The 26,903-nt window shown below is 63.6% G+C and overlaps 5 protein-coding genes across 5 annotated transcripts; 3 read left to right on the top strand and 2 right to left on the bottom strand.

The window, feature by feature from the left end:
• Positions 1–181: 181 nt before the first annotated feature.
• On the bottom strand, positions 182–4,963 carry COLE_07417 (uncharacterized protein; the record flags this gene model as incomplete). The annotated part of the gene is made up of 2 exons (XM_018426328.2): positions 182–1,463; positions 1,521–4,963. The coding sequence occupies 2 exons, from the start codon at positions 4,961–4,963 to the stop codon at positions 182–184; spliced, it is 4,725 nt and encodes a 1,574-aa protein (XP_018282096.1).
• A 381-nt stretch (positions 4,964–5,344) lies between these two features.
• On the top strand, positions 5,345–7,044 carry COLE_07418 (uncharacterized protein; the record flags this gene model as incomplete). The annotated part of the gene is made up of 4 exons (XM_018421910.2): positions 5,345–6,073; positions 6,106–6,228; positions 6,316–6,531; positions 6,931–7,044. The coding sequence occupies 4 exons, from the start codon at positions 5,345–5,347 to the stop codon at positions 7,042–7,044; spliced, it is 1,182 nt and encodes a 393-aa protein (XP_018282095.1).
• Positions 7,045–10,826: 3,782 nt separating this feature from the next.
• Positions 10,827–13,267, top strand: COLE_07419 (uncharacterized protein; the record flags this gene model as incomplete). The annotated part of the gene is made up of 4 exons (XM_018420161.1): positions 10,827–11,861; positions 11,899–12,441; positions 12,478–12,734; positions 12,790–13,267. 4 exons carry the CDS (start codon positions 10,827–10,829, stop codon positions 13,265–13,267), a joined length of 2,313 nt encoding a protein of 770 aa, XP_018282094.1.
• A 971-nt stretch (positions 13,268–14,238) lies between these two features.
• On the top strand, positions 14,239–16,327 carry COLE_07420 (uncharacterized protein; the record flags this gene model as incomplete). Its single annotated transcript, XM_018426327.2, has 3 exons — positions 14,239–14,508; positions 14,540–15,247; positions 15,281–16,327. The coding sequence occupies 3 exons, from the start codon at positions 14,239–14,241 to the stop codon at positions 16,325–16,327; spliced, it is 2,025 nt and encodes a 674-aa protein (XP_018282093.1).
• Positions 16,328–16,775: 448 nt separating this feature from the next.
• Positions 16,776–19,601, bottom strand: COLE_07421 (uncharacterized protein; the record flags this gene model as incomplete). The annotated part of the gene is made up of 16 exons (XM_065626543.1): positions 16,776–16,819; positions 16,854–17,052; positions 17,091–17,228; positions 17,264–17,353; positions 17,407–17,616; positions 17,655–17,760; positions 17,798–18,203; positions 18,238–18,337; positions 18,372–18,492; positions 18,531–18,688; positions 18,745–18,791; positions 18,828–18,885; positions 18,919–18,993; positions 19,075–19,159; positions 19,224–19,238; positions 19,270–19,601. 16 exons carry the CDS (start codon positions 19,599–19,601, stop codon positions 16,776–16,778), a joined length of 2,184 nt encoding a protein of 727 aa, XP_065482160.1.
• Between the last annotated feature and the right edge of the window lie 7,302 nt (positions 19,602–26,903).

Consider the following 26,903-nt stretch of genomic DNA (forward strand, 5'->3'; position numbering starts at 1 on the left):
TGTTGCTTTCCGATGCTTGCGTGGCCACGCTGCATCGACAGCGCCCCTGAGTGTGGGGGATGCCACTTTTTCGGCGACTTTGGTTCCGCTCATCCATTGATTGCCGCCTTAATCTGATAATAGAAACTGGAACCTAATGCATGTGCTTGGAATACGATCTCTAACCTATGGTGCAATGCCGTTACGCGCCGCCCTTAACGCTCGCCGGCCTGCTGGTGGCGCGCGAGGGGGGTACACTGCTGCCCAACCCGGCCTCGTTGACCAGGCCCGCGAAGATGCTGTCGGGGTTGGAGAGGAGGGTGGCCGGGCTGTCGTACTCTGCAACAGTGCCCTGGTCCATGACGAGCACCTTGTCAGAGTCCATGATCGTGTTGATGCGGTGCGCGATGGTGAGCGTGGTCACGCCCGCAAAGTCGGGGCCGCGAAGAATGTCCTGCACAGCCTCGTCCGTCTCGAGGTCGATGCTGGACGTGGCCTCGTCCAGCACGAGGATTTTGGTCTTGCGAAGCAGAGCACGGGCGAAGCACACGAGCTGCCGCTGTCCAGCGGACAGGTTCGACCCGCCCTCAGAGATCTCAGCGTCGAGACTGCCGCCCATGTTCGCCATGACATGGTCCTTCAGGTGGGCCTGCTCGAGGGCCTGCCAGATCGCCGCGTCGCTTGCCTTGTTCGTTGGGTCGATGTTGTTACGCAGGCTGCCCTCGAAAAGCTGCGGGTCCTGCGGGATGATGGAGACCACCGAGCGGAGATCACGGAGGCCAATGGTGGCAATGTCGATTCCGTCGATCAGAATACGCCCGCCAGCTGCCTCGAGGATACGGAAGAGGCCGAGCGTGAGGGACGACTTGCCTGCACCCGTGCGGCCGACGATGCCGACACGCTCACCGCCGCTAATCTTCACGCACACCTTGTTGAGGCAGAGCGGAAGCTCGGGGCGGTAGCGCATAGAGAAGGCGTCGAACTCGATCTCACCACGCTGCGGCCAGGATGCAGGCGGCTTGTTCTCCGGTACCTCCTCGGCGGCCTCGGCGACAAGGCTCGCGTAGCCAAGGACGCGCTCCACGGAGACAATGTTCTGCTCGACCTCGGATGCAGTGCGCACGAGCCAGTTGAGCGACCCAGTGACGGAAATGGTGTACGTCATGAGCCAGCCGACAAGGCCCGAGTCGATCGAGCCGGTCGCGTAGACTGTCATCGCGACGGACGCAAGGGCCGACGAGAACATCAGGCACGACCCGAGGAACTCGAGGCGCACGGCCAGCCAGCGATTGATGCACATCGCGGGCTGGTAGCATGCCTGGTTGCGGTCGACGCGCGCCTCGTTGTTCGCGATGAACCGGGGGCGCTGGTTGTACGCGCGGATGACTGGGAGGCCAGCGAGGGTCTCGCCGAAGAAGGAGAAGATGGGCGAGCGTGAGATTGCGTCAAGACGCTTCAGCTCGCGCGACGTTGCGAGGTAGTACCTGATGTCAGCAGGATGATACTGGGGTTGTGGTGTGCGCTCGCAGCGATTGACTCACCTCATCACCATGCGGTAAACATAGCCGAGCGGGATGAAAACTACGAGGACGCGCGGCGCGCCGAAGCCGATAACGACAATGACAGAGAATACCTGGGTGACAGTGCGGCAGAACTGGCCAAGACCCATGACGAGGACTTCGTCGATGACGAAGATGTCGCGCGTGAACAAGTTCAGGATGCGGCCGGTGGGAGTGAGCTCGAAGAAGGAAAGCGGGGCGCGCATGAGACTCCCGAAACTGAGGTCGTGCATGATCTTAGCCGCACGCAGACCCGAGTAAATGCGCAGCGTGCCCACGGCAAGCACGGACAGGGCGCCCTGCAAGAAGCCGGTGATCGCGTACGCGAGGAGGTACTTGGCGACCTGGACATTGGCCTTGGCGGCAGCGTTGAGGGCACCCCACAGCTTGAGGATGTAGGTGGACAGGATGCCCATGCCCTGCGACGAGGCCATGCAGCCGACGAAGATGATCACGCCCCACCACGAAGCCGCGTTGAGGTACTGACGGTAGATTTGGCGCTTAACCTGGCCCTTTTCGCTGTGCTCCTTGGGCTTGGCGCTCTCGCGGAGGTCGCGGAGCGCCTCGCGCTTGGCCTGGCGCAGGGAGAGGATCGACGCGCGCCGCGTAGCCGTGCTGGCCCGCCGGTCTGCGCGGCGCTTTCGGATGCTGTCCGTCTCGTCGGCGTCGACTGCCTCGTCACTGTCCTCCTCTTCCGAGGATGCAACGATAGTCGGCGTCGCCGCACCGCTCTCCTCCCCGCGCGCAGTCTGCTTCCCCAGGCCAGTGATAAGCTTGTACAGCTCGCTGGATGGGTCTGCCATGGCATTCGCATAGTTGTTGCGCTCGAGAATGATACCGCGGCGGAGCATGATGATCTGGTCGGCCTGAGGGAGGACATTGACAGCGTTGGTGCAAAGGATTCTGGCCTTGTTCTTGAGCAGGCCATTGGGACCGATCACCGCGTCGAAAATGTGCCGTCCGACATGCGCATCAACCGCCGAGAGCGGGTCGTCAAGCAGGTAGATGTCGGCGCGGGCGTAACATGCGCGGGCAAGGCAAATACGTGCCTTCTGCCCACCCGAGAGGGACACACCCTTCTCGCCCACTTCCGTCATGTGTCCGTCGGGAAGGATGGCGAGGTCAGACCGCAAGGCGCAGGCGTCCAACACCTTGTCGTAGAAGACGGGGTCGAAGCGATGCCCAAACACAATATTATCCTTGACCGTTGCGCTAAGAATCCATGAGTTCTGCGAGAAGTACGCGACCTCGCCCTTCAGAGTGACGCTGCCTTCGGAGCGGGTCATCTCGCCGAGCATCGCGCCGAGGAGCGAAGACTTGCCGTCTCCCACGCGCCCGATGACGGCGAGCAGCTCGCCCTTCTTGACGCCAACGTCGATGTCCTGCAGCGTGGGCTCGAGGGAGTCGTGAACCCAGCGGAACTCGCCGTTCTTGATGGTCACCACCTCGTCGCCGACCTTGGGCTCGCCCTCGATCAGCTTGCGGGCGGCGGGGTCAATCTCGGGCGCGCTCAGGAAGCTCTCAATACGGTTGACCGAGACGAGCGCTTCGATTATGCTGTTGATGATGTTGGAGAACACGCTCATCGGGAAGGCGAGGAGGGTGAACAGCGACAGGGCAGGGAATATGATGTCGGGCGTGAGGGGGCGGTCCGAGGTGAAGACGTAGCTCGAGAAGGTCGCGAAGGCGACGAAAAACGGCGTGGTCGACCAGAAGAAGTTGGAGCACGACTGCACGATGCCGATGCGCTTGAGCATGGTGAGCTCCATGTTGTTGCGTGCGTCAAAGACCTTGTCGGCAAACGCCTTCTCCCAGCCGTAGAGCTTGATGCTCTTGATGTTGTTCAGGATCTCGCTCATCAGACGCGTGCGCACGTCCTTGATGCTCATGAGCTGGCGCTGGAGGCGCTTGTTTACGCGCGAGAGGTACGTGTTGAGAGGGAGGGAGAACACCATGACGCCGACGCCGACGAAGGCCTGCCACCCCACAAGGCGGTAGAGAAGGACGAAGGCGAGGATAATCTGGAACGGGCCGGACCAAGCGATGTGACCATACTGCGCGATGTCGCCGATGCGCACAGCGTCGACAGACTGGAGGTTGACGATGTCGCCCGACGTGCGGCCGGAGCGTTCGCCCTGGCTCAGCTTGAGACTCTTGCGGTAAATGAGAGTAATGAGACCCGTCTTTACGCGCATCGTGGTCTGGAAACACCTGTCAAAGTACTGGTGAAGCAACGCAGTTGCAACGTTCGCGACGATGAACATGGAAATAGCGACGCCGAAGCCGGCGGTTGGCGGGAGCGGGTGGTCGGTGCCGTAGCTGCCGACGAACAGCAGGAGAAGGCGGAGGAGCTGGGGCTGCGAGAAGGACAGGAGGTCGTATATGACCTTCATCACGCCGGCGATAACGTACGGTCCGCCATAAGCCTTGAAGATGGCCCGCTTGAGGCTCGGCTCGCTCTTCTTGCCAGCCTTGACGAGCTCGAGCTCCTGGTCCCATGCGCGCTGGAGCCGCTCACTGAGCGCCTCGGCGCTGTCGTCGCTCGGGAGAACCCACATGTCTTCTTCACCGAGGAACTTGCGTGTGCCAAGACTGAGAAGCGGCGTAAGCCAGGAGAAGGTGAGCCGCTCGTAGATGTTGGCGGTAGCGACTGGGCTCTCGGCCTCATAGTCGTCCTTGATGAGAGGCGCGGCCTCGTCCTCCTCGTCCTCGAGGCGAATCTTGCCGTTACCAAGGAGCGTGCGCCACCCGCTCCAGTGCGTCTCGGGGGAGTAGAGCTCTAAGACGAAGGCGATGGCGCCGATTCCGATGGAAGCAAACCACAGGCTTTCGCGTGCGATTAGCAAGCGCCCGCCGAGGGTGTGCTCGCCGCTCAATGCGCCAGTAAGCACGGCGGTGCGTACGCAAACAGCTGTAACGAGGGCATAGAGAGGGAAGAAGAGAAGCGTAAGAGTGCTGGAGGTGCGGGAGGTGTGGTGGTTGAGCCAGACGAGGGAGGAGAGGAGTGCGTACGTAAGTGCGAGGAGAGAGAAATGGACGAATGCGTAGGGGCTAGCTGTAAGATGGACGGCAGCTAGTCCGGCAGCAGCGGCGGCGAGGACGGCAGAAAAGGCGAGGAGGAAGGTCTTGGTGCGCGCGACACGCTCGTTGCGCGAGCCGCGCGTGACCCAGTCAAGGCTGCCCTCGCCGGTGCGGCGCAGCCTCTGGCGGCGCCGGATGATCTGGAAGCCTGCGACGAGCGAGGTCAAGATCAGCGGGGCTGGGAGGAGAACAGCGAGCTCGAAGCACTCGGAGAAGTCAAAGTCACGCGAGGGGTCGAGGACGACGGGGGGCCACGAGCACTTTGGCTCGCCCGGGGTGGGGGAGGCGGGGTGGGCCGTCGCGCCGTGCGCGGCGGACGCGGCGAGGAACCACTGCTTGGGCATGGTCACTCGAAAAAGAAGGAGGGTCGCCGCGCCGTCAACTGTCGTCGTCTGCGCTGGAGTGGGCAAAGTTGACAAGTTGAGAGATCGAGAGAGAACGAGCTGAAAGTGAGTCGGCCGACGGACAGCGGAATCCCGGCCCGCATTCACCGAGTGGAGTAATTTCCAGGCACAGGGTTAGCTTTGGCGATTACCTGTAGTACTATTTGGGCTAATGGCTTAGTAATCCTCGCTCGGACCGGCATTCTGCGGAATCAAGCCCACGTGGAGTTACCTAACACCTCCACATTCGAGAATTTCTGAGCCGCCAGGCTCCCAGGTCAACAATGTCGTGAGGCGTGGGCCATCTCGACGTGCTACACCCACTCCAACTCACCTACCACCATGCCTCCCCGTGCCAAGAAGGCCGCTGCCGCGGATGCGCCTGCCCCGTCCCCTCGGGTTACGAGGAGTAAGCGCAAGACGGCTGAGGAGATGATGGATGCGCCGAAGGAGACGGCGAAGAAGGCCAAGGTGGAGACGCCTGTGAAGGCGGCCAAGCCAGCGTCGAAGAAGCAGGAGACGTCCAAGGAGGCGCTCAAGGAGGCGCCCAAGGAGACTCCGGCGAAGGCTGCGTCCAAGAAGGTTGAGGTTACGCCGGCGAAGGCTACGCCGGCCAAGAAGCCCGCGTCGAAGAAGGAGACTTCTAAGGCTACACTTGCTGAGAAGCCTGCGTCGAAGGAGACGCCGAAGGCGACTCCCGCCAAGGAGAAGCCTGTGTCTAAGAAAGAGACGCCTAAGGCGACTCCTGCCAAGACGGAGAAGCCTGTATCGAAGAAGGAGACCAAGCCAGCGAAGGAGGACAAGCCTGCATCGAACAAGGCGGCCAAGCCCGCCGCCAAAGAGCCTACACCCGAAGCCGAGGCCGAAGCCGAAGCCGAAGCCGAGTCCGACGACGAGTCGTTCATCGGCGCGCCGTCGGACTCTGACGGCGCAGACTCGAGCGACGACGAGTCGGACGCGGAAGACGCGGCCGTCAAGGCTGCCGGGCAGCGCGTGGAGGTCTCCAAGCTCCCGCATGCGCGTGACGACGCGAGCGTCGCGGACCGCCTGAAGCGCGCCGCGAAGCGCAAGGTAAGGGCGCTCCAGCGTGGGACTGACGGCAGAACGTGCCCCGCGCGACGGTGTACCTCGGTCGCATCCCGCACGGGTTTTACGAGGACGAGATGAAGGAGTACTTTGGGCAGTTTGGGGATGTGACGCGGCTCCGGCTTGCGCGGAACCCGAAGGTGAGTGGCATGGACTGCCTTTGGCTTTGTCTCATCGCCCTTGCCGATGAGTCTGGCCCCATCCGACGCATCCTCACCTAACCCCAGACCGGCGCGTCGCGCCACTACGCATACATCGAGTTCTCATCCGAGCCGGTGGCCGAGATCGTCGCAGACACGATGCACAACTACCTCCTGATGGGCCACCTGCTGCAGTGCGCCGTGGTGCCCAAGGACGCGGTGCACCCCGAGCTGTGGGTGGGCGCGAACAAAAAGTTCCGCAAGGTGCCGCGCGCGCGGCTGGAGAAGGTCCGGAATGACAAGGTGAGTCCATAAGAGTGCGAAAGGAGGAGGATCGGAGGAGACTGGTATGAGACGGAAGCGCGCGCGACCGAGCGTGTCTCGTCTCCCTCGTCTCGTCTCTCGTCTCGACGGATCTGCGATCTGCGAGCTACGAGCTGCAATATCAAGGCTCGATCTAGGATCATTGGAAGTTCTGAGCCTGTGCGGCGGGCAGCTGTGGCCGCGCTTCCATGCCGCCTCCACGGCATACCGTTACAGATTCGGACGTTTCATCTCGGTATCTGGAACGCTGGCGCTGGACCACCTGTCACCTGGACCACCTGGCATCCAGAGTTGGCCACCTGGCCCTCCCGGCCAGGCTTTCCTGCGCGGCCAGGCTTGTGCTTCCATTCCCCTGCCCATTCCGGCATCTGACGCCAGGCGCGGACAAAGGCGCAACAGGCCAAGGCAGACGCGGGGGTGCGTGCGCGGCAAGAGGCGCGGCGCGAGCGCATCAAAGCTGCTGGTATCGAGTACGAGTTTGAGGGGCACTAGTGGCATGTGGCATGTGGCATGTATCAAGTTAGATGGTTGTTTAGGGGAATGGAAGGGGGCGCGCGTGAGTGGCGTGGAGTTGTGCGTGCGGCGTGGCTGTGCGAGCGCTGGGGAGTTGGGAGTTGGATGAGATGAGAACGGTGTCGGATGTCGGAAAGTGTGGCGATGCATGGCATCGAAGCAGTGGAAACGCTGGAACGAGTGGAAACGTCGATTCCGTCGGCAGGTACAGCCACGGCCTCAGGCACGGTCTTCCAAACCATCAACATATCTTTATCTATCATGCACGCAGTTGCTGCTCATCTCACGCTTCTGCCACAGGCAATGAATGGCAAGCAAGCTGCAGTCGGCGAGGTAGAGAGAGAGGACGCGCAAGCAGCAATGAACAGGGCGCACGCCACAGGGAGATCGGGCAGAACCGCGGAAGAAATGCGACCCAAGTAATTTGAGCTCTTGAGCTCTTGAGCTCTTGAACTCGAGAGCTCGAGAGCTCGCTGTCTAGTCTGCGCTTGAAAGGCTGAGCGGCGTCCCTTGATCTCTGTTTTGTCGTCTGTGAGCAAGCCGGGAGGCGTGAGGCATGAAACCATGGACGCTGGACGCTGGACGCTGGACGCTGGACGCTGGACGCTGGTCGCAGCCGCTGCCGCTGCCACGCTCAACATATCATAGACATGGAAGCAGGCATGGCGATCTAGATCCAAGATACAAGAAAGACCAAGCGGAGCCGAACGCTGCCCCCCGTCTGCCTGCCGCCTGCCTGCCGCCCGCGTGCCCCCCCGCACCTGCCGCCGGCCGTCAGTGGCGTCGCGGATGTCCTGGGTGACAATGCGAGATCCTACGTCGCACGACGCCGCACGGCCGCACTCCTGCAGCAGCCGATCACGATCACGACTCACCTCGCGGCTGAGGCTGAGGCTGAGGCTGAGGCTGAGGCTGAGGCTGAGCCTCGAAGCTGCCGACGCTCTGCAGCGCCACGTTGGCTTGGCATCGGTCTCGCCTGCCCGCGACGCCATTCATATTCCACGGACCGTCTGTGGCTCCGGCACGGCGCATGCAGCTATAGTACTCTACAGGCTAGTCTACCTACAGTACATACGGCGTGCTGCGGCGGCGTGATACAAGGCGAGATCCAATCCTCGTGCTGAGCTCGGGGAGACAGGTGATCTGCGTGGCTGCCGGGGCTCGGCGGAGATCGAGGAGATTGGGGGGTTGCTAGGGAGCACGGAAGAGCTGGGAGAGGCGATGCGGACGATTCGGCATGCTGGATCTATTGATGTGGTGATGTGGAACAAGCGTCTGGAACAAGAGCGAGTGGATGGAAATCAAGAAAGAGAGAGATGGAGAAGAGAAGAGAAGAGAGACAAGGTTGGCCCGTGGAGGGAGGGAAGGGCAGGGCATCCAGGGCATCAAGGGCGGGAGACCCGAGGGAGGAGGACAAGTGGTAGATAAGCCCTTAATGTCGACCTCTTGACCCTGAGTGTGTGTGTGTACCACCAGAGGGAGGGGAGACACAACGCCTCCTTCCGCCAAACCCTATTTTCTTCCAAAACCCTGAATACCCAGGCTTCAGAGCAGAGGATGGCCAAGAGCGAGTAGGCAATATTCCAGGGTATCAGGGTGCGGGGTCTGGGCACTTTGCTCTGCTCCCATGCCGCTGCGCCTGGCCACTTGGACGATGGACCCTGGATCATGGCCCCCCCCCTATCAGAGCAGAGGGCCGACGCCAATCTTCCTTCCTTCCTCTCCACTCGTCCTCGTCGTCCTCATCGTCCTCGTCCTCATCGTCTTGATCTCTCTCTCTCTCTCTCCATCTCTCTCTCCATCTCTTTCATCCTCCTCGCCGCATTCCTCTCACATCTCTTTCTCATCTCCTACTTATACTCGACCCATCGCCATCTCTCCCATCTCTCTCGCCAGTCTCATCCTCCTCTCCCCCCCCCCTCCCCCCCTCTTGCGGGCCTGTACCTGCCTCCCTCCATCAACCTTTTCCACCTACCTCTCTCTTCATCTCCCTCACACCGCTACCCACTCGCCGCTAGCGCAAGCGCACCGCCGTGCGCACTGCGTACCAGAGCCCATCTGGCGCAGCCACTAGCTTTCACCTACTCTCCAGTGAGTCTCCACGACTATACTTCGGCGCGCGCACAGCAGGTGGTGAGGAGGAAAGACTTCTTTGGCGAGCCGCAGAGGAGTATTGGCGCGCGATACCGAGCAGCTGCCAGCTACGCTCGCGAGCGCGACGAGGGGACAGAGGCCGACAAGTCGTGTGCTTGCGCATTCGCGCGACCTCGACCTCGACCTGGCGCCTTGCTGCGCTGGCATCAGATGCTGCTGCCCAACAGTCCCCACCCACCCGTTGCGTTCTCCAGCATTCACGCGCGCGCGCGCGCGCACGCGTGTCTCACATCTCGCGCACGACACCGAGGCAGTCACTCGCGACATTCACGTACACACAAACATTGACCCCCACAACCCTCCTCCCTTGCTCCTCGCCGCGCGCCTCGGCACATGACACATTCCTCACTTTTTCCTGTCCTCGTCTGTTCATGCCGCTCACACCCAGTCCACCTCGCATCATGTCGCAGTCAGAGCAGCGGCGCCCAAGCGAGGCCGACGCCGAGGACGCTCCCATCGACTTTACACGTCCCCGCACACCCACCAGCCCCCTCACCCCCGACTCCACAGGCTACCCCCCAAGCTATGGACATATCTTGCCTCCCGGCGCCGAAGGGCACGTTCTGCCGCCCGGAGCCGAACAGCATGTGCTTCCACCCGCTACCGAAGGACAGTCCCTCCCTCCCGGCGCCGCAGGGCATCGTCTACCTCCTGGAGCTGCTGAACCGCATGCGCTGCCCCCCGGTGCAGCTCCCGCTCAGCCTCCTCCCGATACCTTGAACACGCCGCACCAAGGCCCGAGTTACAGTCACGCAATAGTTCCAGAAGAGGACGCTTGGTCTGTGCCGCAGATCTCGCTCGCAGAAGCTTCGCCCAGACCCCCGCCCCCCCTCGCACTCGACCACGCTCGGTCCGTCTCATTCCAGAGCGACAGGCCAGAGCCGCCCATGAACCACCCTCTCGTCGAGCCTCCTCTCCACTCCCCCGCCACTCTCGATCCCACCTCGTCCTCGACAAACCACGCTGGGTCATCCACCTCGATTCTCCTCCCGAACAACAACAACAACAACAACAATCCTCCTGACTCGGCTGGTGGCTGGCGCGTACCCGCATCCCAACTCCGTCTCGACACGGCAAACGCCGACGACGATGCTGAATACCACCCCACTCGCGAGTTTGATGCCGAGGTGCTGTCCGACTCGGGCAAGAGCTCCGAGGCTGAGGACGATGTTTTCGCCTTCAACCGTCCCACCACCGCCCGCACCCCGGCCGCGCCTCCTCGCGTCACGGGCAAAAAGCGCAAGAGACTCAACACGACTCCTGGCACTGCCCCATATGGAGGCATCGACATGGCCGGTCACATGCAGGACATTGATTACGACCCCACCCACCCTCCAATTTTCAGTGGTCGCTTCAACCTCAACAATGCCCCATTCACCAGATTCCGTCAATGGCGCGACGAGCAGAATGCATTGGCCGAGGGAGCACCTCCCATGGGCACAAGGCCAGACACACAGATGACTGCAATGAGCACCGTGTCATCTGCGCCACCTCAAACCGCTGACAGCGAGGCCGTTGTCCAGACCGCGACGCGCGGAATGCGTATGCGTCCAGTCACAGCCGACACGGCAAGTGTCATCTCATCTTCCGTATCTGAGGGTACCGATATGCCGCGCCTCACGCGTCGGTCAAGCATGCCCATGACCGAGTTTAGTGGAGACATGACAGTGCCAGACGGCAAGACGACCTGGGGCGACGGTGTTGGTGGCGCACTCAAGGGCTCGACCGACAGCGACGGCGTCACCGGCACCGAGGACTGGGAGGAGGACAGCCCATACGCCGAAGTGCGCGCGTCCGTCTCCAACATTGATGACCCCGAAATGCCGGCCATGACTCTCCGCGCATACCTCCTGGGCATGATACTCTGCATGATCTGCGCGGCCGGCAACACGTTCCTCAGCTTCCGCAATCCATCTCCCCAGTTCCCGCTTCTCATCGTCCAGATCATTGCGTACCCGCTCGGCAAGTTCCTCGCCTGGTCTCTTCCACTCCGAGACTATCGCCTGCCACCCTGGCTCGGCGGGTTTGGCTTCAGCCTCAACCCATGCCCGTTCAATGTCAAGGAGCACACCGTCATCGTCATGATGGCCACTGTCGCCATTCTCCCCGCCTACGGCCTGTTCTCCATCACATCGCTCGACTTGTTTTACAAAACGCCACTCGGCTTGGGCTTCAATTTCACCTACATTCTCGCGACCCAGATGACCGGTCTCACCATTGCTGGCATCGCGCGCCGCTTTGTCGTGTGGCCCGCCTCCATGCTGTGGCCCGGTGTACTCGTCACCACCACCATTCTCAACACTCTGCACGCCGAGTCGGACATTGGCACTGGCGGTATGAGCCGCCAGCGCTTCTTCCTCGTCATGTCCGTCGCGGCCTTCCTCTACTACTTCCTCCCGGGATACCTGTTCACCGCCCTCTCATACTTCTCGTACGCCACTTGGATGGCGCCACGCAACCACGTGGTCAACCAGCTCATGGGTGTCCGCACGGGTATGGGCATGGGCATTCTTTCGTTTGACTGGGCCCAGATTGCATGGGTCGGCTCTCCTCTCGCAGCGCCGTGGTGGGCGCAGGTCAACATTGGTATTGGGTTCCTCCTCTTCTACTGGCTCATCACGCCACTCCTGTACTACAGCAACGTGAGAACCCCTTGATAGTTTACGCTGACCATCTCAGACTTGGTACACCCGGTACCTCCCTATCTCGGCAATCCAGCCCGCCGATCGCTTCCAGAACGTGTACGAGGTCGAGCGCGTTCTCGGCACGGACAACAAGCTCAATGTCACGGCATACGCCGCGTACTCGCAGGTCTACCTTACGGCTGCTTTCAACGTCACATACATGCTCGCCTTTGCCCTCACCACCTCGCTCATCGTGTACACCGCACTTGTGCATGGTCCCCGTCTCTGGCGCATCATGTGGAAGATGTCGACTGAGCCCGAGGACATCCACATGAAGCTCATGAAGAAGTACCGCGAGGTCCCCGACTGGTGGTACGCTTCCATCTTCGGCGCCTGTCTTGCCATGGGCGTTGTCAGCGTCAATGTGTTCAAGACAGGTCTGCCAGTATGGGGCTATTTTGTCGCCATCGGCATGGCCTGGACCTACATCGTGCCCGTCGCAATCATCTTTGCCATGTCCAACCTCGAGCCAACATTCAACCTCATTGCCGAGCTTATCCCCGGCTACGCCTTCCCTGGCCAGCCTATCCCTGGCATGGTGCGTTCTTCCCCTTCGCACAATTACTAACATCAGGTCTTCAAGACGTTCGCTGTCCAGACGCTCGCGGAAGCGCTCTACTTTACGCGCGACATGAAGCTGGGCCACTACATGAAAATCCCGCCGCGTTCAATGTTCATCTGCCAGATGACTGCGTGTTCGCTTTCGTGTCTCGTGCAGGTCGGCGTCAAGGAGTGGATGTTCAACACCATCCCCGACCTCTGCCAGCCGGACCAGCGTGCCCAGCTCATCTGCCAGAACGCGTACACCAGCTTCACTGCCAGCATTATTTGGTTAGCTTTTCCTTCTTTTTTCCCCTTTTCACACGGAGCCTCAGCTGACAGCCAGGGGCCTTATCGGACCAGCCCGCCTCTTCTCCAAGGGCGGCATCTACAACCCACAGTTGTGGATGATGCTCGTTGGCGCCATCGTCCCCTTCCCGTTCTGGCTCTACTGCCGGCGCTACCCGCAGTCGATCGTGCGGCACATCAACCCCTCGATCGTCTTCGCCGTGTGCCTCTCGATCCCGCCCGCGTCCGGCATCAACATTGCATCCTTCCTCGTCGTCGGCTTTGTCTTCCAGTTCTGGATCCGCCGCTACTACTTCGCCTGGTGGGCACGGTACAACTATGTCTTGAGCGCGTCGCTCGACATCGGCACCGTCGCCGGCCTGCTCGTCATCTTCCTCTGTCTCCGCTTGCCCAAGGCCGACCTCAACTGGTGGGGCAATACGGTGTACGAAAAGACGATGGACTGGCAGGGCGAGGCGCGCGACTCGCTCCCGGAGGGCAAGACCTACTTCGGGCCCGACACGTGGAAGAACTAGGCCGCGGCCTGCACTATCTGTTTCTCATCTAGCGTGTATCATGTGTGTATTACTTTCTGGGTTTTGTGTCTCCACACCCACCACACTTTGGGTGCCGCCTGGGGCTGGGCTCTGGGCTCTGGGCTCTGTCTGGCCCATGCCTCTTGTCGTATGCATTGATGGCGGAGAAGGATGGGGGTTGGGGGTGGTGAGGGGCGGAGAGTGCAACTTGTGAACGCGGTCCGTCGTGCACGGCGGGACTGGCACTCGGGCCTCGGCGTCGCAATGGAGGTCGGCGCATGATCCATCGTCGGTGACCGACCTCTGGTAACCTTGGGCTTATGACAGAGAGGGGGGGGGGGGGGCATAGGGGTCATGGGGGCACTGCCACAGTGGCCATGTTGCGGCTGCAACCATGGGTGCATTACATGGCCAGAGTCGGCGACACGTAAAGCATCGCAGGACTCGGCGTTCAAGCTACCTCATAATGGACACTGCCTGAGTCAATGAGTTCTCATTTTGGCTGAGAAGCTTTGTGATTTTTGCTCTACGACGAGAGATCACCGGGCAGTGATTACGTCCCTCCCGCTGTCACCGATCGAATGACTGGGAGAATCGCTTTCACGTGCCGGGGGCTACTGGTCATGCAACGATACATCTGAGAGTCGAAGCGTGGGCATATCGGCATGTCGGCTGAGTGCTAGGTACTGTAAGCGTAAGTGGCGCCACGGGTCATGCTTAACTGATCGTCGGTCCGGGGTCAGTGCCCCAGTTCTATTCCTTCCATCGTACACATCAACATGGACATCGCAGGAGATGAGCATCTCGCAAGCGCGTGATGATACAATTTCCAGTACTCGCCAGCCGCCACGCTGCGGTCACTGCAGACTCTGACTCGAGTCCCAACGTAATTATGCCGTGCCTAGCACCCGCCGTTCTTTCCGACATCCGACATCACGGTTCGCGACCGCTCGCCCGCTCGCCTCGTCACCATGGGTGAACTGATCTCCGCGGCGATAATCTCGCAGGTCGCGCGCGTCGCCACCGACTTCGGCACGGCGGTCAGCAAGACGGGCATCATGGGCATCGCGCTCGCACAGCAAGGCCTCGACATCGACGTCCTCGGGCGCCTGGTGGGCGCCCTCTCCCTCCGCCCCCGCGAGCCGTTCGCCGACGCACTAACCCACGCCGCGCCGCTGCACGGGCGCTTCGCGTCGAGCTTCCTCGCCCAAATTCTCCCCGAGTCCGTGCCGACGATTCAGGTATGTCTCCCCTACCTCGCGCTCACCGCAGCTCAAGCTCGCCGAGAGCGAGCGCGGCCGCGCCCTGCTCCTCCTCGTAAGCGCGCTCGCATGCGCCGCGCCGCCAAAGCACGTGCTCTCGCTCCTGCGCGAGCTCATCGCGCTCACGCACGCGCTCAAGCGCGTCGCCGACCTCCCCGAGGCATATCTGCACGCGTGCGCGCACGCGCCCACCATGTGTCTGGTCGAAGACGACGTCGCCTGCCACGTGGACTGGTACACGGCCGTGCTGGAATGCAGCGGCGGCGGCGGTGGCGCGCGGCGCGCGAGCGCGCGCGACCTCGCGGCGGCGCTCATCGCCTTTGGCCGCGCGCAAGCGCACGCACACACATACGTGCGCATCCGCAACCTCACGGGCCTGGAGGCGCTGCTCGCGGCGCTCACCGCGCTCTTCGGCGCCCAAGTGCGCGTCGGCGCATACATGCCGCGCGGCGCGGGGCCCACCCGCATCGTGTGCGAGTTCGGCGACGGCCCGCCGTCCGTCGCCGTCGTGCGCGCCGGCGCGCCGCCGCTCGAGTACGTGAGCGCCGGCGAGGCGCCGCGCCCCACCCTCTCGGTCGGACAGGTGCGCGCGCGCGCGCGCGCCCGCCTCGCCCGTGCGGCCGTGCCATGGGCGGTGCTCGCGGGTGCGGGCGCGTACGCTGCGCGCGCCGTCGCCCCGGACTTGGCTGTCCGCGCAGAGATCCTCGCTGCGAACGAGGTGAGTCCGTCTGCGGTGCGCCGCTGACGCCAGGCGAGCAGCAAGTTGGAGATGATCGCGCGCGACTGGGTCGCCGAGTTCGCGCGCGCAATCGACATCCCGCCCCTCTCGCAGAGCCCGGCAGTCGAGGGCGGCGGGGACGACGCGTCCGCCCCGCCACCCTCCATCCATTTCTTCATCAACGCCGCAGCGGAAAGCAAGGTCGCGCTCAAGACCTACGTCGCGAAGCTCGGCCCCGTCGGCGCCCAAGCGCAGGCGCTGTGGGACGAACCGGGCGTGCCCGATGCGCTGCGCGAGCTGTGGCTCACCTCCCTCCTCTCCGCGGTGTACGGGAGCCCCGCGTCGGGGCTCGAAGTGCGCGCGCGCGCCGTCGAGCGGTGGAAGATCCCCTCCGGCGTCAACAGCATCCTCTCCGTGCTCGAGGTGGTGCCGGCGTACGACGGCGTCGAGGCCGGCGTGCAGGGACGCACGCGCGCAGCCGCGGCCGTCCAGGCCGGCGCGTACGTCCTCCTCCCCCGCTTCTTGGCCGAGGAGAGCGTCGGCGCGCCCGACGACAGCCTCCTCCTCATGCTCCCCGGCGTGTTCCGTCTCGACGGCGTGGCCGTCGACGGCTTTTTCCCAGAAGACGTGGAGGCGGAGGAGGCGTCTGGCCTCGAGCTGTCGGACCTCCGCGACGTGGAGCCGCCCGCGGACGCCAGCGCCTCCGCCGACTTCCAGTACCACTATGCCGAGGCCGAGCGGGGGTACGCCCTCCGCGTCCTTGCGGCGGGGTATCCTATGCCGCTCAACGCAGCGATCAACGGCGTGCTCAGAGTACGCAGGCTGCGCGCGTTTCACGAGACGGGCGAGCATGGCTCATGGCTAAAGGCTGCACCGCATCAGGCTGTCGCGGGCACGTACATGTCGTGGTTCCAGAAACGGGTGTATCTCTGCCATGATAATCATGCCGGCCGCCTGCTGGCGTTCTCGCGGGTGGGCGAGCGGCGCGAGCATATCAAAGCGGTCTTCTTCGAAGGCGATGACTATCGCCAGGCATTGGCATATGCAGACCGCCACCAGTGCAAAGTGGTCATCGTGTAAAGGGCTGTGGAGCAAGCCGCGCGCTTGAGATTGCAAAGGCGCTGCCTGTGGCTGGTGCATACCAAACCCTTCAAGCGTCATCGACAAACCAGCGGTTGTCGGTGAGGCCAGTCATGATTGCAAGGTCCAAGTCCCAGAGGTAGCATATGTATCCCGAGTTTCAGAATACACCCCACAATGCCACTGTATCTCAAGCTCATCTTAGTGATCTCCGTCCGCTCTTCTCACCGAGAGTCGTCAGTACGTCAGTGGCTCCGAGCACTCAGTTCGCCCATTTGCGCATCGCGAGCCACTGGTGACTCGGCAGTGAGACGATCCCGTCCGTGCCTCATCCCCCAGGCAGTCAGTCCCCTTGGGCGTTTGTCATACGCACTGTCCACTGCTCACGTGTATGCAAATTGAGGTCCAAATGTCCGCATACCATCTATGCCTACACAATGCAGACCATCTAACCCGAAGTCCTCGCAAATGACTGGTCCAGGAACCCGTAGTCTGCAGTCAGCAGCTGCACCTGCAAGCAGCTTACAGTCAAAGCCTGGTACACCTCCGCCAACTGCCTCAGATGGCACGCCAGGCATTGCTTCTGCGAGGTAACGGACGGACTCTGCCGAGAGGTTGGCAAACTTTAGGTCTGACTCGGTCACGTAGCCCTTGTCTCCGGCAACATCGCGGAACGCCTCACGCAGCTGGTCCGCAGACGAGGCATCGTCTTTTGTGATCTCGACCTGCGGTTAGCTGCGTACGCGGCCCCTCCTCTACGTACCAAAAGCGTAAGCCATGCCTCATATGTCATCGCGCCGAATTGCCTCTCCAGCTGCGCGTAGATGGCCTCGACCTCCTCATCTGGGTACACAATGCCCAGACTGGCGAGGGCCGAGTGCATTTCGTACACCGTCAGAGTCTAGAGTCAGCTGAGGACGCAGACGACAATCTCACGTTGGTGCCGTCCTTGTCGAAATGCTTGAATGTCGCCTCGAACTCTTCCAGCTTGGCCGGAGTGATGTTGGTGTGTGATGCCGAGATCATCTACTTGTAAGCAGGGTGACGCAGGGTGACGTGATGAGCAGCCTCTGGCATACCTGATTCTCCACGAACGCAATCTTCTTGCGCAGGCCCTCCTCGGCAATCTCCAACTCGAACTCAAGATCCTCGTATGTCGATGCTGTGTAGTCGTTCTCGTCGACCTTGGCTTCGACGCATCGCTGGTTCACCTCGTCGATGTCGTTGACCAAGAATGTACGTAGAGCTGGCAGATGTTCGGATAGGAGCAATAGCTGTTTCTTCTGGTCCTGATATCAGCGACGATAAGACGACGAGTTTGACACACCTGTAGCGCGCCGCTTAGTGAGCCGATGGACTGCTCCACCTTGCGTACTCGCTCAATGAAGCTTTCAGCGACCTTCGCAAATTCTTTGCGGAGAGCCTCTTTAATGCTGCACATTAGCAATCCGCAAGGCATCCTGAGCTCACTCTCGGATCCTGGCGTTGATGGTTCGACTGTGTGCCACTTCAGCAGCCATGAGGTCGGCCCAGCTCGCTTCCAGGTCCTCTAGCCTCAAGCCCTCACGGGGCTCCCATGACCGCAGAGAGTACGTCCGTAGCTTGGTTTGGATGTTGCTGTACAGCTGCGCCAACTCCTGACGTTCACGAACCCATGACCGCTTGCTGGTCTTCTTATACTCCATGAATTCAGTCTTCTGGGCCATGGCGTCTGGATATGAGGCAGGAGCCTCCGCGGCCGACCATGCTCTGCGCGTCTTGTCCAGGGCGCGCAGTAGGGCGGTCATGCGGCGTTCGAAGTCGTTACGAGCGGTGCTGATGCTGTTCATGACCTCGGCGAATTTCTCAACGCGGCGCGCCCCGGTGGATGCTTTGTCTAGTTGTCAGCGGTGGGGTAATCCCAACCTCACCCTCAGAGGAGAATTTGTGGAAGAACTCGGCAACATAGGTCATAACAGAGCGCTCGTCGGGAACGTCAACGTCGCATATGTCGGATACCTCAAGCAGCCGCTGTGGGTTAGCGAATCACAAGGTTCGGACTGACCGGAATGCCTAAGCTCTCCTCTGCAATCTTGAAGGCGAGTTCAGTGTTGCCACGGCGGTCGTGTTTGTCGAGGTGGTCCCAGTTAAGCAGCTCAGGTCTATGCCGGTGGATGAGGGCGCAGCTGGGGAATGTAAGCCTGATGACACTAGGGCAACGTACAAGGCGAGACCGTCTGTCCAGCTCTGACGGAAGTTCTGAACGTTCACCTCGGCATAAGGCGTTGTCTTCCGCTGGCACCATAGCAACAGGCCGTCCTTGGCTGAGAGACCTTCTTCAGTGATCCCAGAGATGGTGAATCGCAAGATGAGTGTCCAGATCTGTGGTCAACTTGGGCGGTCATTTACGGCTGAAGTTGCAGCTATAATACACATACCATGCCCAGGATGAGCTTGAGATTGCCATCGACGATATCCTCGGGGCCTAGTGTCAGCGGAACTCTCCAGCCAAAGCTCTTACCAATGTTCGTGAGCTTGACGCCGCGGTCGCGGATGAACTGAAGTGCCTTCGACGCGTTCTGTTGTCAATTGCGGCCGTCTCGCCAGCTCACCTCCGCCTTCTGCACCCGCATAACGGGCTTGCGAGTGTATCGGCCAAGGCTGGTCTCTGACATTATTTCCTGCCGTTAGTCGCCACCACGCGCGCCGAGCCAAGACGCGATACCTACGAGCAGCTTGTGTCAGCATAGTCTCCTTGTCGCACCCACTTGGATAAGCTTGACGCCGTCACTGAAGTCCTTGTCGAGCGACGTCATGGGCTCAAGTCCGCGCGCCTCAAGCTTGGTGTTGAGCCTGGTATGAGTCACGCCGCGTAATGGCCCCTCCGGCTGCATGTCACTCCTGCTTCAAGACGTACCACTTGCAAAATGTCCTTCGGTCAGCGCGCCCTTGCCACCACTCACCTGCTCTGGACCTCAGTCCACGCGAGCTCGCCCCCGCCAGGTGTAGGCACGGCGACGGAGAAGCTCTCGCCTCTGGCGTGTCCGCCACGGCCGAGCTTGTCAACGATTGTGACTGTGCTCTGAGTTCTGGAGTGGGTGGGTGTTCCTGGCCCGAGGGAGCGGGAGCGCTCGAGCGGGTTGGCACCAAAGTTGAAGGCGCTGTGCGTGGGCGTGGTCGGAGTCGGCGACTGCGGGCCAATGCCACTGAACGAGCCCAAGATCGAGTGCGGTCGAGGCGAGGGCTGCGGGGATGTTGTGGGATACTGGGACGAGGAGAGATTTGTCGAGCGCATGATGAATGGATGGCGCCGGCGCCAGATGAGACGAGGAGAGACAAAGACAAGTGGCGGAGGGCGATGGGGCGATGGAGCGATGGAGCGATGGACGATGAGCTCGAAGGAGGCAGCTGAGGGATGGGAACGGAGGAAGGTGCCGGGTGTTGTGTTGTTGCCAGGGGAAACGGGGGCAATTCGCTCCAGTGCAGGGTATCATGACTGAGTCAGGGATATTCGGCCATGTGTCATCCTCAAAACAAATCACACGCGTCGCGAGTGAGCGGTTCTCCTAATCGTAACCTAAGAAACAGAACTTGGTTCTCATCGGAATTTCTCGCCACCTGGTGCATTGATCCATGGGCAGCCATGCTTGCTCATGCGAGAAACGGAGGAGCTGTACTGACGGCGGTGGCGCTCTCGTTTTCTCCATGATTGGTCCCGCAGATAGTGTCACTCGCAACAGCGGGGCGATGCAGCCAGTATACATACAGTCTATCAAGTTGCAGTAGACAGACTTTCAACTCCCTCCTCACAAAGCGGACTGTTCGAAAGCAGAATGCATTAGCATTGAAACGAAGCTATCAAGATTCCTTCTACTGATTAGTTAACCGTCTCTCCTACTACTCGTGCTTCTTTCCCGTCAACGCAGCCTTGAGCTGGTCGTTAGCGCGTGCCCATCTCATCAAACTCACCCTGGCAAAGAATCCCTTCTTCTTACGCGACCCGGTTGAGTGCGCCGTGCTGTGCCCGCCCGGCGTGCTGTGCTCGACCACCTGTGATGACTTGGCGGGGGTGGCGGGGGCCGTCGTGCCCGTCATGCGGGACGGCGTCGTCGGCCTGTCGCGCAGCGTGGATGACCCGACAGTGCCGGCAGTACCGGCCGTGAGCGTCGATCCGAGGCCCGTCGCCGAGTCCATCGTCTTCTGCGCGAACGACGTCGCGTCCGCACCTGCCGTGCGGCCACCGTCTACAGCGCCAGTAGCGCCAGAGCGGCCGGCACCGAGGGCGCCGGTCACGCCTGCTGCGCCTGTGCCGACCGCGCCTGTTGCCGCCGTACGACCAGAGTCGAGCGCGCCAGTGACTCCAGAGCGGCCCTGGTCGAACGCGCCAGTAGCCGCAGTCTGGCCCTGGTTGAAAGCGCCAGTGGCGGCCGTCTGGCCCTGGTTGAGCGTGCTGCTCGCCAACTCCGATGGCGGGTGCGTAGCGAGGTACTGCTCCACCTTGGCCGAGTACGGCCCATGCGCATGATGCCCGGTGGCGCCCGAGACGGCGCCCGTCGCGCTGTCGCGAGCGCTCCCAAGCGCGCCCGTGACGCCAGTGTGGCCCTGGTCAAGCGCACCGGTCAGGCCAGTGCGGCCAGAGTCGAGCGCACCAGTCACCATGTTGCGGCTCGAGTCGAGTGCACCGGTGCCGGTGCTGCGGCCCTGGTCAAGCGCGCCAGTCCCGGTGGTGCGCGCTGAGTCGAGCGCACCAGTACCTGCATGCTGGCTGGCCGCAAGACCAGCAGCGCCAGCAGCAGCAGCTCCCGCGAGCGCGCCACCAGCGACGGCGGCGCCGGGGAGGCCGGAGCCCTGCGCGGGCGGCTGGCCTGCGGTCCCCGAGGAGGGCACGCCCGAGTCGAGCTTGGCGCGCGCAGCGGCCTGCGCTCCCGCCGCATCGGCTGGCATCGAGTCCGTCTCCAGCGACTGCAGGCGCTCACGGTCCTTCTTCTTGAACATGTTGCCGAAGAGGGACGAGCGGCGGCGTTCCTTGGTCGGCGTCTTGGGCTCGGTTGAGCCGGCGCTAGTCGCCGACGTCTCCTTCTGGTGGTGGTGCGCAGCGAGGCCCGCCGCACCGGCGCCAGCACCGGCGCCGGCCGCGAGGGCCGAGTGGTCCTTGTCCTTGTGCTCGGGGTGGGGCGGATGAGGCTTGTCGAGCTGCGTCTGGCTGGACTGGCCCTGGAACTGGCCCGTTCCGCCTGCGACACTAGAGCCGGTGTGGACAACGGGAGCCTGCTGGCCGGCACTGGGCTGGCTGAGACGCTCCGGTGTGCCCTGGAGGAAGTTACCGCTCTTGGCGGCAGTAGGCACACCCGAGACGAACGCTTCGCGGTTGCTCGCGCGGCGGCCCGACTTGTCGTCGCCGTCACGCGTGGCACCGTACAGCCCTGCGGCAGCGGCACCGGCTGCAACACCAACGGCGCCGTATCCGGCCGTCTTGCCCCAGCCACTCTCCTGCTGAGCCTGCTGAGTAGACTCCGGACCAAGCTGCACACCCTCGCGCAGCTCGGCTGCGGTCAGACCACCCTGCGATGAGATCTGGCTGCGGTCGGTGCCGGTGCGGTTGTCGCTGTGGAGAGCCTGAGTCGAGGGGACAGAGGCACCTGTAGCGGAAGGCTGGGTGCGCTCCGACCCGTGAGCGAGGCCGGTGCCGGCAGCACCGCCGAGAACGGCGGCGCCAGCCGTCTTCGCGTCGGAATGGGTCTGGCGCTGCGAAGAGGGCGACTCAATGAACGCGCTGCCCCCAGCTCCCTGTCCGTGGGCGTGGTCGACAGCCTGCTGCTGGTACTGCCCGGGCTGCATGAACTGTTGTTGCTGCTGTTGGCCAGGCTGCATGAACTGCTGCTGACCAGTCTGCCCGGGCTGGGTGAACTGACCCTGCGCCTGGCCGGGCTGCTGCTGGTTACGCGAGTGAGCGTAAGCACCAGCGCCCGCGGCCGCGAGGCCAGCAGCGCCAGCGCCCGCAGCAAGGGCGGCCGGGGAGACGCCCGAGCTCTGGGCCGAGGTGTGCCACTTGGGGTCGTCGAGGAGGTCGCCCGACAGGGCGGTCTTGTAGCTGTCCACGCTCCCGCTGATGGAGCGGTTGGGGGTGCCAGCCATCTGTCCCTCGCGAGGTGGGAAGGTGGGGTCGTCGAGAGTCTGCACGCGTGTGCCCTCAGGGCCGGTCTGGACAAGGGTGGTAGTGATCTCGCCGCGCGGGTCCTGCTGCGCGATCATGGTCTGCACGCCTCCCGGGCGCTCGATCTGTTCCATCGCAGTAGTGGTCACGCCAGCAGACGTGCGCACCTCGTCCGCCATGAACGTCTGGGTGCCTCCGCGCTGCTGGGTGCTCTCGAGCGCCATGCGCTCCTCGTAGTCCTGGCCGCGGGCGGCGCCGGCGATCGCCGTGGTGGCACCGTGGCGCTCCTCCGCGAGGGCGGCGTAGATCGGGCGGCCCTGCGCGTCGGTCGCCTCGAACTCCTGCACATTCTTGTCGCGGCCGAGCTCGCGCCCAGCCATGACACCGCCAGCAACAGCAGCAGCGCCGGCGCCCGCTGCAAGGGCGGGCTTGAGGTAGCTCGACGTCGAGGAGTCAGTGGCGCGCTCAGCATTCTTGTCGACGGGGTACTGCGGGGCAGTTCGGCTACCGGGGGAAGCGGTACGAGCGAAGTCCGTGCTTGATGTGGGAATGCCCGCGACCGCGGCGCCAGTAGTGCCAGGTAGAATGGTTGAGCCCTGGGCACCAGGGGTGCCATAGGCAGCGGCGTCACGGGCAGCATCCTGTGCACCCGACGGGATGCGCTGCTGCTGCAGACCTTGCTGATTGTGCTGGCCAGCGGCGTAGGCGGCACCAGCGCCGAGCGCGGCACCTCCAATCCCGCCAGCGGCGGTAGAAGCACCAGGGTGGCTCTGAGAGGCGTGCTGGGTGCCTGGGATGGCCTCACGCGCGCCTGTGGCCTCAGGGTGGGTGTTGATTCCGTGAGCGCCGACGCCCGCGAGACCTGGGGTGGCGGGCGAGGGCATGTCGCGTGCAGCCGTGGCGTCGCGCGAGGCGTCGCCGAGGGCGCCGGTGGTGCCGACGGCCGGCTGGCTCGAGAACTGCTGGGTGTCCTGCAGGTGCTGGCCGGGAACCTGCTGGTCCTTGTCGCGCGATGCGGCATACGCGCCTGCGCCGAGGGCAGCGGCACCAGCCCCAACAGCTGCGAAGGTGCCTGCACCGGGGCCGGAGCGCTCATCCTTGTTACGGTCGGCTACATCGCGGTCGCCGCCGAGGTACTGCTGCACGTTGTCGCTGTACTTGCCGCTGGTCTGGTCCGCACGGCGCTGCTCGGTGCCCGGCGCAGAGGTGAGGTAGCTTTGCACGTTGTCCGAGTACTTGCCGCTCGTCTGCTCGGCGCGGTGCTGCTCGCCACCGGGCGCACCCGCGAGGTAGCTCTGCACATTGTCCGAGTACTTTCCGCTTGTCTGGTCCGCGCGGCGCTGCTCCGTGCCGGGGGCGTTGACGAGGTACTCCTCGACCTTCTTGGCGTGCGGGCCGAGGTTGCCTGAGCCTGAGAGGGAGTCCTTTGCCGCGACGGCGCCGGCGCCGAGGCCTGCGCCACCGAGGGCGGCGGTGCCGGCGCCTGGGCCGTGCGCCTGCGTGCCAGTAGCACTGGAGTCGGTGGCCAGGTTGCGGGCGCCTGAGATGGCGTCGGTGCCGCGCTGGCCCTGCGAGGTGGTGGACGACGGCTGCTGAGCACCGAACTGCTGCGAAGTGCGCTGGGCGTCAGACTGCGAGCCAAGCTGAGTGCCCTGCTGGTACTGCTGCTGGCTGGGCACGTCCTTGTCATTGTCGCGGCGCGAAGCGGCGTACGCGCCAGCACCAAGAGCCGCGACACCGGCACCAACACCCGCGAGGGCGCCCGCGCTGGGTCCACGGTCGTCACGGTTGTCTTGGGCGTCCCGTGCGTCCTTGTCGGTTGCGAACTGCTGCGTTTGGCGTCCCTGGCTGGGGATCTGGGTACCAGAGGCTCCGGTCGAGTAAGCGCCCGAGTCGCGGTCGCGCTGGCTGTCCTGAGCCTGGCGCTGGCCGAAGGCGGTACCACCAAGGGCACCTGCACCGGCGCCAACGGCGCCAGCAGCGGTGGGGCTCACGCCATGTGGCTGCTGGCCTGACTGGAGGTAGCTCTGGACGTTGTCCGAGTATTGTCCGCTCTGCTGACGAGCGGAGGTGCCAGTGTTGTCAAGGTAACTCTCAACTTTGTCGGAGTACTGGCCACCCTGCTCGCGCGCGCGGTGCTGCTCGCCGCCGGGCGCGTTTGAGAGGTAGCTCTCGACCTTGTCGGAGTACTGCCCGCTCTGCTCACGCGCGCGGAGCTGTTGGCCACCAGGGGCGTTCGAGAGGTAGCTCTCGACCTTGTCAGAGTATGGGCCAGTCGCCCCTGTCGTGGTTCCGGCGGTCGAGTCCTTGTCCTTGTGCGAGCTGTAGGCGTGCGCGCCAAGAGCGCCGGCACCCGCGCCGAGCGCGCCGGCGCCAAGGGCGGCGCCGAGATTCGAACGGTCGCCCGAGCGCTCCTGCTCCTGGGCAGAGTAGTTGCGCGCGCCAGCGAGGGCGTCCTTGCCATCGCGCTGGCCGGTCTGGCTGGAGAAGGCGCCAGAGGAGTAGTCGGACGGGCTCGTCGAGGAGTAGCCAGTGCCCGTCTGACCGGGCTGACCGGGGCGGGCGTCGACGTCCGTGGCGCCGAAACCTGAGGTCGGGTCGCCCGTGATGGCGGGGGCGCCCTCCTTGTCCTTGTTGAGGTGCTGGCCGGCGGCGTAGCCGGCACCAGCACCGAGGGCGCCAGCACCGAGAGCCGGCGCGACACCCGAGCCAGTGTGGCGCTCAGAAGCGCGAGGCTGGTCGGCAGCGTAGCTGCGCGCGCCCGAAAGCGCGTCCTTGCCGTCGCCCTGGTAAGTTCCAGACGCACTCGAGGTGTGCTGCTCCGAGTACGGGCTCTCGCCCATTGCGCGCGGACCGGTGGGGTGCGTGGGGCTGCTCGAGGGCTGCGAGACGCTGGAGCCAGTCACGCCCGTCGAGGTGTCGCGAGCGGTCGTGTCGAGAGAACGCGACTTGTCATCATCGCGACGCGAAGCGGCGTAAGCGCCCGCGCCGAGCGCGGCAGCGCCCGCAGCGCCTGCAGCGCCCGCAACGGCGCCGGCACCGAGCCCGTCGCGCTCCTTAGCAGCATTGGGGGGGAGGCGAACTGGCCCGCGGTGGCAGGGGCGTTCCGCGCATCGCCGTGCGTGTGCTGGCCCGTCTGGCCGACGTAGCTCTGCACGTTATCGGAGAACTGCCCGCCCTGCTGCTGGGCCTGGCGTTGCGCGCCACCCGGCGCATTAGCGAGGTACTCCTCCACCTTCTCGGAGTAGCCGGTCTGCGAGCGGTCCTTGTCCTGGCCCTGTGGGCCGAGACCCGAGGCGGCGTCGCGCTCGCGCTCGCGACCCGCGAGAGCTGAGGCGCCGAGCGCGCCAGCGCCAGCGCCAAGAGCACCGGCACCGAGAGCGGCACCGCGGCCGCTGCGCTCGTCGTCGGGGAGGTCCTTGTGCGTCGATCCACCGACACCGGTGCCATACGCGTGGCCGGTACCGGCCGAGTCGGTGACGTTGAAGGTGTCGCGCACTTCCGAGGGGACGCGCTGCGCCTGCGGGCCACCGGATCCGAGAGCGGCGGTGCTGCGGGTGGGCGAAGAGCCGGGGTGGCCGGTAGCGGCGGCGAGCGCGCGCGTGTCGGTCAGAGGAGAGCCGGAGGAGTCCGTGACCGGCCCAGTGCGGGGTACGTTCACGTCCACTGGCTCGTCCTTGTCGTCGCGGCGCGAGGCGGCGTAAGCACCAGCGCCAAGAGCGGCAGCACCGGCACCGGCACCGAGGGCGGCGGCACCGAGACTGGAGCGATCCTTAGGCGCATCGCGGTACTGGTCCTTCTCGCGCTCGCGAAGCTCGCTCTTCTCAGGACGGGTGAAGTCGCCCGTCTGAGTCTGGGGCTGGGACGAACGAGTGTCGGTATGGCTTGGGAGGGCAGCAGTGCGGCTGGTCGGGCTGTGGCCGTGCGAGCCCGCGCGCTGGCGGGGCGCAACGTAGCTTTCACCCGAGCCGGGGTGGTGCGTGTGGCCAGCGAGACCGGTGTGCTGCGTCGGCGAGGTGCCAGCAGCGAACGACTGGGAGTTGTCGAGCGCTCGGTTGTCCACACGGCCGCTGTCGATGCCGCGAGCGTCGCGAGAGTCATCGTTCTTGTCGTCACGGCGCGAGGCGGCGTACGCGCCGGCACCGAGAGCAGCAGCGCCGGCACCGAGGCCGGCCATGGCACCGCCGCTGAGGCCGCGGTCCTGCTTCTCCGGAGTCTCGCCAAAGGTATCAGTGCTCAGAGCACCGGATGAGACCTGACGGTTGGTGGGGTCACGCTCCGCAGCGAAGGACTGGCCAATTGCGCCAGTCGTGATAGGTGAGGTCTGCGTATCGGTGCGCACACCGGAGCGCTCCGTGTCGCGGTCACGCGAGAGACCGCTGGCAGCGGCGCCAGTGGCGGCGCCAATACCAGCACCAGTAGCAGCGGCACCCGCACCTGAAG

The sequence above is a fragment of the Cutaneotrichosporon oleaginosum genome (genome assembly GCF_008065305.1).
Source record: "Cutaneotrichosporon oleaginosum strain ATCC 20508 chromosome Unknown ATCC20508_contig07, whole genome shotgun sequence".
Lineage (NCBI taxonomy): Eukaryota > Fungi > Basidiomycota > Tremellomycetes > Trichosporonales > Trichosporonaceae > Cutaneotrichosporon > Cutaneotrichosporon oleaginosum.